This window comes from Panulirus ornatus, chromosome 14, assembly GCF_036320965.1.
Source record: "Panulirus ornatus isolate Po-2019 chromosome 14, ASM3632096v1, whole genome shotgun sequence".
Classification (NCBI taxonomy): domain Eukaryota; kingdom Metazoa; phylum Arthropoda; class Malacostraca; order Decapoda; family Palinuridae; genus Panulirus; species Panulirus ornatus.
The window spans coordinates 3,950,652-3,970,876 of record NC_092237.1 but is presented as its reverse complement, the minus strand read 5'-3'; the positions used below and the strand labels follow the sequence as shown (position 1 = coordinate 3,970,876).

Below are 20,225 nucleotides of genomic sequence, written 5' to 3'. Positions count from 1 at the left end.
CCTCTAACATATATTTCTACCCCCAATTTGAATTCACCGTGAAAAAATAGTCCTTATATTGAGGTTCTCAAGCAAATTTATTACCCTCACAAAAATACAAAAATTTTCAGGAAATAGTTCAGGTTTTTTTTTTACTGCAAAAACTTTATCATGGAAAATCCTCGTAATACTTCCTTGAGCTGAAAAACTCCCAATAAATACAAACATAATCAAAGAAACTTTTAAAAGAGTAACCATCATTTATGTACATACAGGCCTTAAAATATCCTCCAATATATATTTCAACCCGCAGATTTTCATTCAGAATGAAAGATAGTCCTCATACTGAGGTTTTCAAGTAAATCTATTACCCTCACGAAAATACCAAAAATTGCAGGGACTTTTTTAGCCCAAAAACTTTTTCGATATACTATTGAAATGTGACATAATGAAATGCTTCTATACTTGAAATAGTCACGGAAAATATCTCTATGCTTCCCAAGCCGATGGGTACCCAATGAATACTAACCAAATAATCGCATGATCTTCTAAACAAGTAGCAAGTAATTACATATATAAGCCTTAAAGTCCCATATCATATCTCAACTGCAGATTTGAATTCAGCATGAAAGATATTTCTTATACTGAAGTTTTCAAGTAAATCTGTTAGCGTCACAAAAACACCTAAAATTGCATTTTTTTTTTTTTTTTTTAGCCCCAAAAGCTTTGAATTCAGCATGAAAGATATTTTGCATACTGAAGTTTTCAAGTAAATCTGTTAGCGTCACAAAAATGCCTAAAATTGCAGTTTTTTTTTTTTAGCCCTAAAAGCTTTTTAAATTTGAAATATGACATAGTGGTATGCTTTTATACTTGAAGAAATAATTGCAGAAAATATCACAAATGCTTCCTCAAGCTGACAGATACCCAATAAATATGAATGGAATAATCATAGAATCTTGTAAAAGGGTTAGAATTAATTATGTATTGATAGGCCTTCAAATGCCCTTAATGAATATTTCAAATGCAGATTCAAATTCAGCATGAAGGGTAGTTTTTATACTGAGGTGTTCAAGCAAATCTAATACCTTCACAAAAGTAAAAAATATTGCAGGTAATAAATAGTTCAGGAAATTTTTATCTCAAAAAACTTTTATGTTTTAGAATTGAAATATGACATAATGAAACACTTCTGTATTTGAATTAATAACAGGAAATATCTTCTAATGCCCTCTCAATATGACAGATACCCAGTAAATGTGAACCTAATAACCATAGAATCTTCTAAAAGGATAACCATTAATTACGTATTTATAGGCCTTAATGTCTCCCATCATATATTTCAACCCCATATTCAAATTCAGCATGAAAGATGATCCTTATGCTGATGTTTTCAATATTTCAGGGAATTTTTTAGCCCAAAAACCTTTTTGTTTTAGTATTGAAATATGGCATAATGAAATGGAAAATATCTCATAATTCTTCCCCAAGATGACAGATGCCCAATAAATGCGAACCAAATAATCACTGCATCTTCTAAAAGAGTATCATTTGATTATGTATACATAGATCTTAATGTCCCGTATTATATATTTCAACTGCAGATTTGAATTCAGCATAAAAGTTATTCCATATACTGAGGTTTTCAAGCAAATCTCTTACCCTCAAAAAAATACCAAAAATTTCAGGTGATAGTTCAGGGAATTTTTTAGCCCCAAAACCTTTTTGTTTTGAAATTGAAATATGACAGTGAAATGCTTTTATATTGGAAATAACCAGTGAAATGCTTTTATACTGGAAATATCCCAGTAAAAAGTCTCATAATGCTTCTCCAAGCCGACAGATATCCAATGAATATAAACCAAATAAAATTGATTGTGCAGTTATTGGCCGTAATGTCACTCAACATATATTCCAGTTGTAGATTTGAATTCAGCATAGTCATTATACTGAGGTTTTATAGCAAATCTATTTCCTTCACACTTTTCTTTTTCTTTTAAACTATTCGCCATTTCCCGCGTTAGCGAGGTAGCATTAAGAACAGAGGACTGGGCCTTTGAGGGAATACCCTCACCTGGCCCCCTTCTCTGTTCCGTCTTTTGGAAAATTAAAAAAAAAAACGAGAGGGGAGGATTTCCAGCCCCCCGCTCCCACCCCTTTTAGTCGCCTTCTACGACACGCAGGGAATACGTGGGAAGTATTCCTTCACACTATTGCTGTTAATAGGTCAGGGAATTTTTTAGCCCAAAAACGTTTTTGTTTAAAGATTGGATTATGACTTAATGAAATGCTTCTATACTTGAAATAATCATGGAAAATATTTCATAATTCTTCCTAAGGCTGACAGATACCTTTATAGATAGAAACCAAATAATGACAGTCTTTGAAAAGAGTAACCATTATTTACATATTTACAGACCTTAAGATATCCCACAACTGTATTTCAACCTCAGATTCAAATTCAGCATAAGAGATAGGCTTTAAACTGAGGTTTTCAAGCAAATCTGAGGCTTTAAATTGAGGTTTTCAAGCAAATCTGTTGCCCTCACAAAAATACCAAAAATTGCTGGTAATAGTTTAGGGAATTTTTCAGCCTAAAACCTTTTTGTTTCAAGATTGAAATGTGACAATAAAGTGCATCAGTACTTGAAATAATCACAGAAAATATCTCATACTGCTTCCACAAGATAAAAAGTACCAAGTAAATACACTTAATAATCACAGAATCTTCTGAGAGTAACTATTATTTACTTATTTGTAGCTTTCGAATGCATCGAACATATATTTCAAATGCAGATTTGAGTTCATCATGAAAGTATATTTATTTATTTATTTTGCTTTGTCGCTGTCTCCCGTGTTAGCGAGGTAGCGTGAGGAAACAAATGAAAGAATGGCCCAACCCACCCACATGCACATGTATATACATACACGTCCACACATGCAAATATACATACCTATACATCTCAATATATATATATATATATATATATATATATATATATATATATATATATATATATAAGAGCAAGGTTATTAGGTACAGTAGGGTTGAGGGTCAAGTCAATTGGGAGGTGAGTTTGTATGGTGAAAAACTGGAGGAAGTGAAGTGTTTTAGATATCTGGGAGTGGATCTGTCAGCGGATGGAACCATGGAAGCGGAAGTGGATCATAGGGTGGGGGAGGGGGCGAAAATTTTGGGAGCCTTGAAAAATGTGTGGAAGTCGAGAACATTATCCCGGAAAGCAAAAATGGGTATGTTTGAAGGAATAGTAGTTCCAACAATGTTGTATGGTTGCGAGGCGTGGGCTATGGATAGAGTTGTGCGCAGGAGGATAGATGTGCTGGAAATGAGATGTTTGAGGATAATGTGTGGTGTGAGGTGGTTTGATCGAGTAAGTAACGTAAGGGTAAGAGAGATGTGTGGAAATAAGAAGAGCGTGGTTGAGAGAGCAGAAGAGGGTGTTTTAAAATGGTTTGGGCACATGGAGAGAATGAGTGAGGAAAGATTGACCAAGAGGATATATGTGTCGGAGGTGGAGGGAACGAGGAGAAGAGGGAGACCAAATTGGAGGTGGAAAGATGGAGTGAAAAAGATTTTGTGTGATCGGGGCCTGAACATGCAGGAGGGTGAAAGGAGGGCAAGGAATAGAGTGAATTGGAGCGATGTGGTATACAGGGGTTGACGTGCTGTCAGTGGATTGAATCAGGGCATGTGAAGCGTCCGGGGTAAACCATGGAAAGCTGTGTAGGTATGTATATTTGTGTGTGTGGACGTGTGTATGTACATGTGTATGGGGGGGGTTGGGCCATTTCTTTCGTCTGTTTCCTTGCGCTACCTCGCAAACGCGGGAGACAGCGACAAAGTATAAAAAAAAAAAAAAAAAAAAAAATATATATATATACACACACAGACATATACATATATACACATGTACATAATTCATACTGTCTGCCTTTATTCATTTCCATAGTCACCTCGTCACACATGAAATAAAAACCCCCTCATGTGCCCGAGGTAGCGCTAGGAAAAGACAACAAAGGCCACATTCGTTCACACTCAGTCTCTAGGTGTCATGTAATAATGCACCGAAACCACAGCTCCTTTTTCACATCCAGGCCCCACAGAACTTTCCATGGTTTACCCCAGACGCTTCACATGCCCTGGTTCAATCCATTGAGAGCACGTCAACCCCGGTATACCACATCATTCCAATTCACTCTATTCCTTGTGTGCCTTTCACCCTCCTGGATGTTCAGGCCCCGATCACTCAAAATCTTTTTCACTCCATCTTTCCACCTCCAATTAGGTCTCCCACTTCTCCTCGTTCCCTCCACCTCTGACACATATATCCTTTTGGCCAATCTTTCCTCACTCATTCTCTCCATGTGACCAAACCATTTCAAAAACCCTCCTCTGCTCTCTCAACCATGCTCTTTTTATTACCACACATCTCTCTTACCCTATTATTACTTACTCGATCAAACCACCTCACACCACATATTGTCCTCAAACATCTCATTTCTAGCACATCCACCCTCCTGCGCACAACTCTTTTCATAGCCCACGCCTCGCAACCATACAACATTGTTGGAACCACTATTCCTTCAAACATACCCATTTTTGCTTTCCGAGATAATGTTCTCGACTTCCACATGTTCTTCAGCGCTCCCAGAACTTTTGCCCCCTCCCCCACCCTATGATTCACTTCCGCTTCCATGGTTCCATCCGCTGCCAAATCCACTCCCAGATATCTAAAACACTTCACTTCCTCCAGTTTTTCTCCATTCAAACTTACCTCCCAGTTGACTTGACCCTCAACCTTACTGTACCTAATAATCTTGCTCTTATTCACATTTACTCTCAGCTTTCTTCTTTCACATACTTTACCAAACTCAGTCACCATCTCCTGCAGTTTCTCACCCGAATCAGCCACCAGCGTTGTATCAGCGAACAACAACTGACTCACTTCCCAAGCTCTCATCCACAACAGACTGCATACTTGCCCCTCTTTCCAAAACTCTTGCATTCACCTCCCTAACAACCCCATCCATAAACAAATTAAACAACCATGGAGACATCACACACCCCTGTCACAAACCTACATTCACTGAGAACCTGTCACTTTCCTCTCTTCCTACACGTACACATGCCTTACATCCTCGATAAAACCTTTCCCTGTTCCCTGCTTCTAACAACTTACCTCCCACACCATATATCCTTAATACCTTCCATAGAGCATCTCTATCAACACTATCATATGCCTTCTCCAGATCCATAAAAGCTACATACAAATCCATTTGCTTTTCTAAGTATTTCTCACACACAGTTTTCAATACAAATACCTGATCCACACATCCTCTACTACTTCTGAAACCACACTGCTCTTCATCAATCTGATGCTCTGTACATGCAGTGTGGTTTCAGAAGTGATAGAGGATGTGTGGATCAGGTGTTTGCTTTGAAGAATGTATGTGAGAAATACTTAGAAAAGCAAATGGATTTGTATGGAGCATTTATGGATCTGGAGAAGGCATATGATAGAGTGATAGAGATGCTCTGTGGAAGGTATTAAGAATATATGGTGTGGGAGGCAAGTTGTTAGAAGCAGTGAAGTTTTTATCAAGGTTGTAAGGCATGTGTACGTGTAGGAAGAGAGGAAAGTGATTGGTTCTCAGTGAATGTAGGTTTGCGGCAGGGGTGTGTGATATCTCCATGGTTGTTTAATTTGTTTATGGATGGGGTTGTTAGGGAGGTGAATGCAAGAATTTTGGAAAGAGGGGCAAGTATGCAGTTTGTTGTGGATGAGAGAGCTTGGGAAGTGAGTCAGTTGTTGTTCGCTGATGATACAGCGCTGGTGGCTGATTCATGTGAGAAACTGCAGAAGCTGGTGACTGAGTTTGGTAAAGTGTGTGAAAGAAGAAAGTGAGAGTAAATGTGAATAAGAGCAAGGTTATTAGGTACAGTAGGGTTGAGGGTCAAGTCAATTGGGAGGTAAGTTTGAATGGAGAAAAACTGGAGGAAGTAAAGTGTTTTAGATATCTGGGAGTGGATCTGGCAGCGGATGGAACCATGGAAGCGGAAGTGGATCATAGGGTGGGGGAGGGGGCGAAAATTCTGGGAGCGTTGAAGAATGTGTGGAAGTCGAGAACATTATCTCGGAAAGCAAAAATGGGTATGTTTGAAGGAATAGTGGTTCCAACAATGTTGTATGGTAGCGAGGCGTGGGCTATGGATAGAGTTGTGCGCAGGAGGATGGATGTGCTGGAAATGAGATGTTTGAGGACAATGTGTGGTGTGAGGTGGTTTGATTGAGTAAGTAACGTAAGTGTAAGAGAGATGTGTGGAAATAAAAAAGAGCGTGGTTGAGAGAGCAGAAGAAGGTGTTTTGAAATGGTTTGGGCACATGGAGAGAATGAGTGAGGAAAGATTGACCAAGAGGATATATGTGTTGGAGGTGGAGGGAACGAGGAGAAGTGGGAGACCAAATTGGAGGTGGAAAGATGGAGTGAAAAAGATTTTGAGCAATCGGGGCCTGAACATGCAGGAGGGTGAAAGGCGGGCAAGGAATAGAGTGAATTGGATCGATGTGGTATACCGGGATTGACGTGCTGTCAGTGGATTGAATCAGGGCATGTGAAGCGTCTGGGGTAAACCATGGAAAGCTGTGTGGGGCCTGGATGTGGAAAGGGAGCTGTGGTTTCGGGCATTATTGCATGACAGCTAGAGACTGAGTGTGTGTATATACATGTGTATGGGGGTGGGTTGGGCCATTTCTTTCGTCTGTTTCCTTGCGTTACCTCGCAAACGCGGGAGACAGCGACAAAGCAAAAAATATATATTTTTTTTTTTATATAATTTGTTTATGGATGGGGTTGTTAGGGAGGTGAATGGAAGAGTTTTGGAAAGAGGGGCAAGTATGAAGTCTGTTGGGGATGAGAGAGCTTGGGAAGTGAGTCAGTTGTTGTTCACTGATGATACAGTGCTGGTGGCTGATTCATGTGAGAAACTGCAGAAGCTGGTGACTGAGTTTGGTAAAGTGTGTGAAAGAAGAAAGTTAAGAGTAAATGTGAATAAGAGCAAGGTAATTAGATACAGTAGGGTTGAGGGTCAAGTCAATTGGGAGGTAAGTTTGAATGGAGAAAAACTGGAGGAAGTAAAGTGTTTTAGATATCTGGGAGTGGATCTGGCAGCGGATGGAACCATGGAAGCGGAAGTGGATCATAGGGTGGGGGAGGGGGCGAAAATCCTGGGAGCCTTGAAGAATGTGTGGAAGTCGAGAACATTATCTCGGAAAGCAAAAATGAGTATGTTTGAAGGAATAGTGGTTCCAACAATGTTGTATGGTTGCGAGGCGTGGGCTATGGATAGAGTTGTGCGCGGGAGGGTGGATGTGCTGGAAATGAGATGTTTGAGGACAATGTGTGGTGTGAGGTGGTTTGATCGAGTAAGTAATGTAAGGGTAAGAGAGATGTGTGGAAATAAAAAGAGCGTGGTTGAGAGGGCAGAAGAGGGTGTTTTGAAATGGTTTGGGCACATGGAGAGAATGAGTGAGGACAGATTGACCAAAAGGATATATGTGTCGGAGGTGGAGGGAACGAGGAGAAGTGGGAGACCAAATTGGAGGTGGAAAGATGGAGTGAAAAAGATTTTGAGTGATCAAGGCCTGAATATGCAGGAGGGTGAAAGGCGGGCAAGGAATAGAGTGAATTGGATCGATGTGGTATACCGGGGTCGACATGCTGTCAATGGATTGAATCAGGGCATGTGAAGCGTCTGGGGTAAACCATGGAAAATTCTGTGGGGCCTGGATGTGGAAAGGGAGCTGTGGTTTCAGGCATTATTACCTGACAGCTAGAGACTGAGTGTGAACGAATGGGGCCTTTGTTGTCATTCCTAGCGCTACCTCGCACACGAGGGGGGAGGGGATGTTATTCCATGTGTGGCGAGGTGGCGATGGGAATAAATAAAGGCAGACAGTATGAATTATGTACATGTGTATATATGTGTATGTCTGTGTGTGTATATATATGTGTACATTGAGATGTATAGGTATGTATATTTGCGTGTGTGGACGTGTATGTATATACATGTGTATGGGGGTGGGTTGGGCCATTTCTTTCGTCTGTTTCCTTGTGCTACCTCGCAAACGCGGGAGACAGCGACAAAGCAAAATAAATAAAAATATATATATATATATATATATATATATATATATATATATATATATATATATATATATATATATATATTTTTTTTTTTTTGCTTTGTCGCTGTCTCCCGCGTTTGGAGGTAGCGCAAGGAAACAGACGAAAGAAATGGCCCAACCCACCCCCATACACATGTGTATACATACGTCCACACACGCAAATATACATACCTACACAGCTTTCCATGGTTTACCCCAGACGCTTCACATGTCCTGATTCAATCCACTGACAGCACGTCAACCCCGGTATACCACATCGATCCAATTCACTCTATTCCTTGCCCTCCTTTCACCCTCCTGCATGTTCAGGCCCCGATCACACAAAATCTTTTTCACTCCATCTTTCCACCTCCAATTTGGTTTCCCTCTTCTCCTCGTTCCCTCCACCTCCGACACATATATCCTCTTGGTCAATCTTTTCTCACTCATTCTCTCCATGTGCCCAAACCATTTCAAAACACCCTCTTCTGCTCTCTCAACCACGCTCTTTTTATTTCCACACATCTCTCTTACCCTTACGTTACTCACTCGATCAAACCACCTCACACCACACATTGTCCTCAGACATCTCATTTCCAGCACATCCATCCTCCTGCGCACAACTCTATCCATAGCCCACGCCTCGCAACCATACAACATTGTTGGAACCACTATTCCTTCAAACATACCCATATTTGCTTTCCGAGATAATGTTCTCGACTTCCACACATTCTTCAAGGCCCCCAGAATTTTCGCCCCCTCCCCCACCCTATGATCCACTTCCGCTTCCATGGTTCCATCCGCTGCCAGATCCACTCCCAGATATCTAAAACACTTCACTTCCTCCAGTTTTTCTCCATTCAAACTCACCTCCCAATTGACTTGACCCTCAACCCTACTGTATTATATATATATATATATATATATATATATATATATATATATATATATATATATATATATATATAATATATATATAATATATATATTATATTTTTTTATATTTTTTATTATACTTTGTCGCTGTCTCCCGCGTTTGCGAGGTAGCGCAAGGAAACAGACGAAAGAAATGGCCCCCCCCCATACACATGTATTTACATACGTCCACACATGCAAATATACATACCTACACAGCTTTCCATGGTTTACCCCAGACGCTTCACATGCCTTGATTCAATCCACTGACAGCACGTCAACCCCGGTATACCACATCGCTCCAATTCACTCTATTCCTTGCCCTCCTTTCACCCTCCTCAGCAGACTGATAAACAGCATCCACATGAATTTCCACAGTGGAAAAGGATCACATGAAGCATCACTAGATGTAGCAAGATTTTCTGGCAGTTCCTCTCATCCCTTTGTCTTTATGTTTCTCAACCTTCTTCTCTAATCCACATTGTTATTATGGTCTTTTTAGATTATGCATTCAGGAATTTGAAAAATACATGGTTTGATATCTCTTGCACTACACTTTATTATGTACAAAATCATACATATTTAATTAGGATAAACATACATTGCCACACAAAAACTTTCATACTGTAATTCTGGAACTGAAAATAATTAATGCCACAGAAAAGGAAACAAATTAATTGATATTCAGTTTCAGTTCCTTTTATCACAATTGAAAAATATGTATACATTTTCATAATCATTATTCAACTTAGTAATATCGTAAAAAAGTGTGGAAACCTCCTGTTTGTTAATAGTTTTACCCATAACTAAATAATTTCATGTAAAAATAGTCACTTGAAACATTGTAATTCTAGATTTAAGTGTCCAAGGCAATATTTGAAAAAATGTTGATGTTTCTAAGTGCAATTTTTCATTACCTTTATGAGGTATTAAAATAAGTTAACATTTAATAACTGTAGCTACCTGAAAATGGAGGATATAAATCTTATTGTGCATTTTCATTAAACTATGGCCTTCATAAAAAAGCTTAAGAATGAAGTAAGTTCTTGAAAAACGAATAAATGAAGGGTGAACACCCAACAAGGAATCAGTTGAACAAAAATGGAAAACTCTTCTGGTTTACATTTCCCTGATATAATTTATGGGTTAATTATTATGCTTACATCTTACATGTTTCATTTTCAATAACATGGTAACTGTGACAATGTTTCAATGAAAGAATTGGTAAATTTTACACAAATTCTATGTATTTATTACAAAATAATATGAAGAACTAGTGTACAGTGCTTGGTCCTAATTCTAGTCTATGGAACAAATTAACATTTTATATTTCAGGTATGATAGAGTAGTCTCAATTTTGGAATAATACATTAATTTTTCTTTACAGCACATGATATATATATGTGGATGAGTTTTATGTACAGGTATACAGTATATATGGAAGAAGGTAAGCAATGGCCAGGAATCAACATATTATGACCACAATTATAACCCTGTTATAGACATGTCCATAACTGGATGAAAGATAAATCCAGGTCACTGTTCTTATGCACCAGAATCAAGATTGCTAAATTCACACTCATATGTAAACACTTTTTTTACTATTAATTCAAATAGTTCAAATACTGTACTATTAAACTTGGAATGCACTACATTGTTTTCTACAGTGAACAGGCTTTAATTCAGCCAATAGAATTAGACTAGCGAACCACACAGTCTACATTTTAAGCCTCATAAAAGGTTTTGTTATTTTTGCACACATATTATGTGACAGAAATGTATGAATGGCATCTACTGCCAATGGACCCTAAAAGCTAACAACATATGACTATGTTCACAAAACAGCAAAACTTATCCATGACCAGTGTGTGCAGACCAAGATCAAAGCATGATCGTTCAAAGTGAAATTCATTTTTAATATAATATTAATTTCATTGCGATACATTACATGCAGTATGTTTATGATTCATTTACAATTTAGACTGTAACTGCTTCAAAATTAAGTATAAAAATAAAACAATGATATTCTACACATCAAACAAGATTGTACAGTAAAATATTTAAATAAAATATACTAAACTTTATGTAATGAATACTGATAGAAAAATATTCACATATTCCACAACAGTGTGTACTAGAATCCAAACTGATGTACCATGTCACTCAGGAGTCCTGTGAATGTATATCTTTGGTGTTGATTCGAGTTAAGACAATGGTTTTGATTAGAGTTCTTGTACATACCATTCAGGATAATGTGATCTAGACAATGATGCAATCAGAAAGCCTGAGTTAAAAAAAAAAAAAAGTTGAGCCATTCATGCTTGAAGGGTTTAATAACTTTAGTTAAATAAATGTGACCCTCCTAAGTTTCCCCGAAGGTAAACCATGCATTAACCATTTTCATTACTGTAAAAAGAAATATCTATACAGATTGAAAATAAAAAATATCACAAACAATGAGCAGATAGTATAACTCCAAATGTATACATTCTGTCTATTGTGCTTTTTTAAAGCCATATAACAATGAAAATATAGGTGATGCTTTATCTCAAAATGATTTGTTTGGAGGGGAAAAAAGACATCTTGTTTATGAAGTTACCCCTGGCTTCTTCCATGTCTTAATCTACGGAATGATTGAGTTGACATTTATCACATTACCAGATAACTGCTACACTCAGCTTACTGACTGGGGACATCAGTTTAACTAACATCAAGTGCACCATGTCTTATTTGTCAAAGGAGAGAAAAAACAAAAGTACAGGATTTCAAAACATAAGTTTCAAAAGAACATCCCTCAAAGAATACAGCAAAGAGAATGTTGGAATTTGAACTTTGCTCAAACACAAGAAACTAAAAACTCTATAAAAGCTGCATCTGGCACTATTCCTTCATAGCCATAAATAAAAGAAGCTCCTTACACTTATAAACTGTATATTGGGAAAAAATTAACACCAGTACTCCCACTTTTGAGTCTGTTAAAACTCTACATTATAATCTTTTATGTGGTAATTTTTACAAATATATACTGAATATTTTCAAATGAAACTAGATTCACAGTAAAAGTATTAATCAAACAGTAAACATAATGCCTCTAATCAGAATGGAGTAGGAAGGATATACAGGGAGTAAAAATGGGGTTTGATGAAGTGGAAATAGTGGAGTCAATGCCTTTATTATGGCCTATCTTGGGTTTAGATGTACTGATATTGCATCCAGTCAAGGACCAACAAGCAACAAATAATAGGGAAATGAGTAATTTCACTAAGGTTATATGTGCATATCAATTACCTTAAAAAAAAATATGTTTCTTTGCAAATAACGTTTTCGGCAACTGAAACTTGTTCATATAATTTTCAGTAAAAGGATACCTTACAGTTATGCCTGTGAATATTTATTTCTTATGTACCTATTATCATAAACTTTAGTAGCAATGACTGCAGATGCATTCAGATACTAGTCACTTGAATTCACAAGTATCCTTCCCTTATTTCATCCCCCGAGAACAAATGTATAACTGGACTCTGATTAACTCTTTCCAACGTACAGATATGAATGAATCTCATAATCAAGTAGGTAATCACATTGAATGCAATGAAAAATCTTAAAATAATCCCAAACAAAAAATGCATATACCGATAAAAGACTTTCCCTTCCTCACACACACATACATAAATAAATAACTCAAAAACACGAGGACACATACCAAGAACACTAATATCACACTAGGAGTAAGATAACTGGATATTTTCACAACATATGAAATACAGCAATGATAAATGGTACATAGTGTCTACTGAATACTCATGACAACAGAAATAATGCCATGAACAGACACAAAACAAACTTTAACAAGATGCCATGAACTGTCAGCATCTCAAACTTTATCTGCTAACTAGTATTGATATCACAGCACATGGAATAAAAAAGAAACCATAAATAAGTAGCAGATATCAGAACTACGTATAGTTCTCTATCTATGAAGGGTCCTTTTGTAAATTCCTTAATACTTTCTTTTCTTGCAACTTATCATTAATAATTAATATATTTAAAATTTCATTAGCCAGACAACATGGATATTATTAAGTTTCATACAAGCCTTGCTTTGCTTACAAAGAAAAGTAACACCTGAAGGAAAATGCTACATTTTGTATGAAAGCAGTCTGCTTGCCCTCAGGGGAAAAAAAAAAAAAAAAAAAAAAAGGAAATGGTGGATATCACAAGAGAAGCAATCTGGAATCTCCTGTTCAAATAACAATCTATTACAGTCAATTTCTACTTGTTATAGAAATGCCTATGACAAAAGTTTAGTACACTGGTACCTAAATCTAAGGATGCATTTTTGCAATAATGTGTGTATTAGTAATTATGCAATTTTCTCTGGTGAGGGAGTTATCATGTCCCTAAACACTGCTTGTCCTGTATAAATTTTGCAACTTATGAGCCTGGTTTAATCTATTGAAAGGTAATATATTTTTGTCACATACTAACTAAATGGTATTGTATCCCTGAATAAGTGAAAAAACAAAATATCAATAGCACAGCAGACACAAAAAATTTGTTTCTTTGTTGAATTTAAACACTTTAGATGCTTGATGGACAGTGAAGATTATTCAGACACTGTTTACATGGAAGTTGCTCTTGATAAGTTTGTGCTCATAAATATGGTCATTAACATGTGCACCAAAGGCTCTCGTAATGTATTACATTAGCATGATACACTACAAAAAACATTTTTAAAATTTACATTTTTGTTTGTGCTCTTACTAAGTATCATAGCAGCCAGCAGTATTACATATGTAACGCCACAGTGTAACCTTATATACTGTACAATTTATGCCAAATTCTTAATTACTTACAAAACCTTATGCATCTTCTTGTACTGATAAACTATAATGCCATACCTGGTACTTGAGCCATGCACTGGATGACCATTTCCAGTATGATGCATACAATGCTAAGTATCAAGATAACCAGGATTATAGAGTTGATAAACATTGATAGCCTTCCATCTATTATGACTTGTACTGGACCATTTTTCTTTAGTATAAAAAGCATGAAATATATTCAAATATATTAAATTTAATATTGATATGATTTTATCATGTTTGTCTTCTTTATGTGAAATAACGAGATAATGCTTATGTTAACAAAGTACCCAGCATATGTCTGTAGTTAACATTTTCAGTACATATTCACACAAATTTAATGTAGTTAACTGCACTTCTATGTACAATTTCTTCACAAAAAACCTGAAGCTTATTTTTCAGTTTATTATTTTCAGAAATGGGTAGTACTTTGGACTCGAAGTTATGTTAATAACCTGATTGCGGAAAAAATTTCAACTCTAACTGGTAATCTTGTAACAAGGAGACTTAACCTTAAATACTGACAGAATTGGACAGTTACTGTTATGCTTGCATGATACTAATCAACATTAATAAGTTAAGTTAGAAAGATGCAAGGGAATTATGAAGTAATGTTATATAAAGCTGGAGTTTGTGTAGGAGGAAATGTCTGGTTTGGTTGGGTACAGCAGTATGTCAAACTCAGACATTATGCTCAGTGGAGTTTGCTTTTCTATTTAAAAATTATCATACCAGAATAATATTTTGAATTTTGGGGGAAGAGAGAGTCATATTTTAGGGTTCCATCTTCCCATTGGAAAAAATTATACTTTAAATATTAGCCCAACTTCGTCACAAGGCTAAATATTTAAGGTGCCGTTTCTGAATGCAGACCCTAGTTTATACTTGGGCAATTATTGGCTGACTTCCTGACATTTACAAACTGAGTAAGAATTTCAAATCAAATGGAGTGACCATGTAATTTTAAACCAATGATCTGCAACATAATTATCTGTAGTACAAGGAACACTTCATATGATTACCTTAATTTTTTCTCATTTACAATGAAACACTTTGCCATGACATGATTACTCTACATCTGTAATCAATTCTGTATGCTCAGCAGAATAAAGTGTGAAATATTTGACAAATTAAGAAATTTCATATTGCACTTCTAAACTTTCTTTTTTATGAGGTGAGAGGAGAAAGCTGTTTAGAAGAGGAGCACTGGCAGTCTGAACATGATTAAGATTATACACTTTGTTGGTGTGAGATAAGCTACACAATTTAAACGGATAATTTTGATATTTAAGGTATGATTTTACGGATTACCTGACAGAAGATTGTCATTAACTACTGTTAACATTATACATTATTAAAAAAGAAGGCCAGTTATGTAAATATATTCAAAACTGCCAGTACTTAATATGTAAACTAATGCAAGCATATTTGTTAGCCTGGTTTACTTACGTAAGCTGGTACCTGAAAACTAAACTGCACTCCTCTCCATTAAATGACCAATTCTTGCACTGATTACCATTTTTGTAACATCCAAGTTGTAAAGTACACCTCTTGTGAAACAATTACCATGTAATTAACAATGCTATTGCTGCACATTTAATCAGCAGAGAATATACAATGCTGGACTTAAAATGTAATTTTCAAATCTTGCTTTACAATACAACCACTGATCAAAAATGCATCTATTATAAAATCACAGTCTCCTTTTTCTGTAATTTCTCAACAAATGACCAATTCTTGTCATAACAGCACAAGTAACCAGCCAAACATGTACAGAGTAATCACAAACATATTTTTGTATATGCACAGCTAAAAATCAAACTTTTATTTTTGTAAAACAAAAGCAAGCTTCTTTGCAGTCATACTTGTACTTCACAATCTGAACAACCTTTGGCCAAAATCTGAGCATTCATAGCCGTATTCTGTGATAAATTTTACTGCAATAGTCCATTTCTTCCAATTAATTCAGTACCTACCATTTATTGAAAATAATATATATTGTGCCTTAGACAATTTTGTGAGCATTCTTTTGTAACTGCAATGGTTTTTGTTAATTCCACTTCCAGAAAATGATTTAACTTTTAACATAATTATATTATCCAAGTTAAGAAATTCTAGTGTGTACTGCATAGTCACACTACAAGGTAGTTTCTCTTCCATGAAAAATATAAAGCTATTTCACTGACAACCACAAGCATGTATCATATCTTTAGATATATTTCTGTCCTTATAGTCCTACTTTCAGTGCCATTTTCTCAATTTTGTCATACACCACTTAAGGAACTCATATGATTTCAGCAGTATAAAACAAATCTTTAACCCTCTGCAGCCTTTTTCTTCTCTGGCTCCATCTTAAACTTATCATACTTTCTCCAGGATCCATTGATACAGGTTCCACTGCCTCGCCACCAGAGGTTTACATCTTCGTAGTACTGCTGATGACCTTCATCATGAAGCATCGAACACAGGCGACACATGAAGTATGTATTGATGAACTCACCAGTGCCTTTCCACCTGCCAATAATAATATTAATTAATTATTATTATTATTATACTTAGTCACTGCCTCCCATGTTAGCGAGGTACTGCAAGAAACAGACAAAAGAACGGGCCAACCCACCCACATACACATGTATATACGTAAATGCCCACACATGCACATATACATACCTATACATTTCAACGTATACATACATATATATACAGACATATATATATACACATGTGCATATTCATACTTGCTGCCTTCATCCATTCCTGTTGCCACCCTGCCACACATGAAATGCCCACCCCCCCAGTAAATGTGCACCAGTAAATCTGCATGTTACTAACATTTCCAAATAAGAAAGACCCAAAAGCCAATGAAAAATGAGTCTGACTATGTTTTTAGTGGAAAAAATAAAAAAGATCAAGAGAAAATGTGTATGATACAAAATTTAAGATGCCAGGTTTGGGCAGGGGATTAAAAATCATTACATAACTAATGTGTCTTTTACCATTATATTATATATGATACAGTATATTACTGTAAGGCTTCAAAAGAAATATAAGCAGACTATTAAGTGTGTGGATGGCATTGGGTATCCAGTTTTGAGTTTATAGAGGGTAGTCTGACCCACCTGAACTCTCCAGCAAGTTCTGCACCATTCTGTCAGTATACAAGACCAAGGAATAAGCAAGACACAAATCTAAGGAACTATAATTAGTACAACCCCAGCAGTCTGATGATTGGCCTTGAAATACCTAGTAGTAAGGGAGGTGGAAGAGTGCCTTTCACTTATGTTTGGCCATCGCACGACCTGCTGGGTCTTTGCCCTTGTCGGTAAAGATGGAATGAATCATCCAGAGGACAAAAGATGCTTTCCCCAGGCTCTTATCATCTTTCTTTTTCCACATAACAACAGACTCCTTGTAAATGAATTCCTCTTTTCTCATGGGCTAGTGCAATAAACATCAACAAGAAAGAAGTCCAAAGATAAAGCCATAACTCTGAAACTAAGAAAATTGCAAAAGCCCACTCAAGAAATGCTGGTGAGATGGGTGTTTGATGGCAGAAGGTCAGTACCCACTATGTGAGGTACTGTCAGGAGAAATTAATGTGGCAAGTGATGGATGAAATACTGTCAAATCTACAACAACTTACTCAAGATAAAAATATAATTGCAACAACTTACTCAAGATAAAAATATAATTCCTTAGAAAATGTTGGGGTAAATCACAGTATTGTAAACAAGATCCTTAACTAAAATAATATTCATTTAACAAGGAACTTAGAACATTTACTGATATAACATTTTTTTAACTTCAAAGATATATAAGAAAATATGTCAACCCAAAACGTGTATATATATATATATATATATATATATATATATATATATATATATATATATATATATATATATATATATATATATTATCCCTGGGGATAGGGGAGAAAGAATACTTCCCACGTATTCCCTGTGTGTCGTAGAAGGCGACTAAAAGGGGAGGGAGCGGGGGGCTGGATATCCTCCCCTCTCGTTTTTTTTTAATTTTCTAAAAGAAGGAACAGAGAACGAGGCCAGGTGAGGATATTCCCTCAGAGGCCCAGTCCTCTCTTCTTAACGCTACCTTGCTAACGCGGGAAATGGCGAATAGTATGAAAGAAAGAAATATATATATATATATATATATATATATATATAAATATATATATATATATATATATATATATATATATATATATCCCTGGGGATTGGGGAGAAAGAATACTTCCCACGTATTCCCTGCGTGTCGTAGAAGGTGACTAAAAGGGGAGGGAGCGGGGGGCTGGAAATCCTCCCCTCTTGTTTTTTTTTTTAATTTTCCAAAAGAAGGAACAGAGAAGGGGGCCAGGTGAGGATGTTCCCTCAGAGGCCTAGTCCTCTGTTCTTAACGCTACCTTGCTGATGCGGGAAATGGCGAATAGTTTGAAAATATATATATATATATATATATATATATATATATATATATATATTTTTTTTTGTTGCTGTCTCCCGCGTTTGTGAGGTAGCGCAAGGAAACAGATGAAAGAAATAGCCCAACCCTCCCCCATACACATGTATATACATATGTCCACACACGCAAATATACATACCTACACAATTTTCCATGGTTTACCCCAGACGCTTCACATGCCCTGATTCAATCCACTGACAGCACATCAACCCCGGTATACCACATCGATCCAATTCACTCTATTCCTTGCCCTCCTTTCACCCTCCTGCATGTTCAGGCCCCGATCACACAAAATCTTTTCCACTCCATCTTTCCACCTCCAATTTGGTCTCCCACTTCTCCTCGTTCCCTCCACCTCCAACACATATATCCTCTTGGTCAATATTTCCTCACTCATTCTCTCCATGAGCCCAAACCATTTCAAAACACCCTCTTCTGCTCTCTCAACCACGCTCTTTTTATTTCCACACATCTCTCTTACCCTTACGTTACTTACTCGATCAAACCACCTCACACCACACATTGTCTTCAACCATCTCATTTCCAGCACATCCATCCTCCTGCGCACAACTCTATCCATAGCCCACGCCTCGCACCCATACAACATTGTTGGAACCACTATTCCTTCAAACATACCCATTTTTGCTTTCCGAGATAATGTTCTCGACATCCACACATTCTTCAAGGCTCCCAGGATTTTCGCCCCCTCCCCCACCCTATGATCCACTTCCGCTTCCATGGTTCCATCCGCTGCCAGATCCACTCCCAGATATCTAAAACACTTTACTTCCTCCAGTTTTTCTCCATTCAAACTTACCTCCCAATTGACTTGACCCTCAACCCTACTGTACCTAATTACCTTGCTCTTATTCACATTTACTCTTAACTTTCTTCTTTCACACACTTTACCAAACTCAGTCACCAACTTCTGCAGTTTCTCACATGCATCAGCTACCAGCGCTGTATCATCAGCGAACATCAGCTGACTCACTTCCCAAGCTCTCGTCATACATGGCGAATAGTTTGAAAGGATATATATATTATATTTTATTTATTATACTTTGTCGCTGTCTCCCGCGTTTGCAAGGTAGCGCAAGGAAACAGACGAAAGAAATGGCCCAACCTCCCCCCCATACACATGTATATACATACGTCCACGCACGCAAATATACATACCTACACAGCTTTCCATGGTTTACCCCAGACGCTACACATGCCTTGATTCAATCCACTGACAGCACGTCAACCCCGGTATACCACATCGCTCCAATTCACTCTATTCCTTGCCCTCCTTTCACCCTCCTGCATGTTCAGGTCCCGGTCACACAAAATCTTTTTCACTCCATCTTTCCACCTCCAATTTGGTCTCCCTCTTCTCCTCGTTCCCTCCACCTCCAACACATATATCCTCTTGGTCAATCTTTCCTCACTCATTCTCTCCATGTGCCCAAACCACTTCAAAACACCCTCTTCTGCTCTCTCAACCACGCTCTTTTTATTTCCACACATCTCTCTTACCCTTACATTACTCACTCGATCAAACCACCTCACACCACACATTGTCCTCAAACATCTCATTTCCAGCACATCCATCCTCCTGCGCACAACTCTATCCATAGCCCACGCCTCGCAACCATACAACATTGTTGGAACCACTATTCCTTCAAACATACCCATTTTTGCTTTCCGAGATAATGTTCTCGACTTCCACACATTCTTCAAGGCCCCCAGAATTTTTGCCCCCTCCCCCACCCTATGATCCACTTCCGTTTCCATGGTTCCATCCGCTGCCAGATCC

The 20,225-nt window shown here is 37.2% G+C and overlaps 1 protein-coding gene and 1 long non-coding RNA gene across 6 annotated transcripts in view; one reads left to right on the top strand and one right to left on the bottom strand.

Moving 5' to 3' along the window:
* Window positions 1–20,225, top strand: part of LOC139753182 (uncharacterized) — a 30,199-nt gene that overhangs the window by 3,646 nt on the left and 6,328 nt on the right. The window contains exon 2 of the long non-coding RNA XR_011713655.1: window positions 16,322–16,425. This is a non-coding gene — a long non-coding RNA (uncharacterized lncRNA). The remainder of the gene's footprint in view (window positions 1–16,321; window positions 16,426–20,225) is intronic.
* FucTA (glycoprotein 3-alpha-L-fucosyltransferase A) overlaps window positions 9,615–20,225 on the bottom strand; it is a 163,989-nt gene continuing 153,378 nt past the window's right edge. For all 5 annotated transcript variants that reach the window (XM_071669369.1, XM_071669371.1, XM_071669370.1 and 2 more), the window contains one exon: window positions 9,615–16,459. In XM_071669369.1, coding sequence (XP_071525470.1) covers window positions 16,261–16,459 — 199 coding nt within the window. In that variant the 3' untranslated portion in view covers window positions 9,615–16,260. The remainder of the gene's footprint in view (window positions 16,460–20,225) is intronic.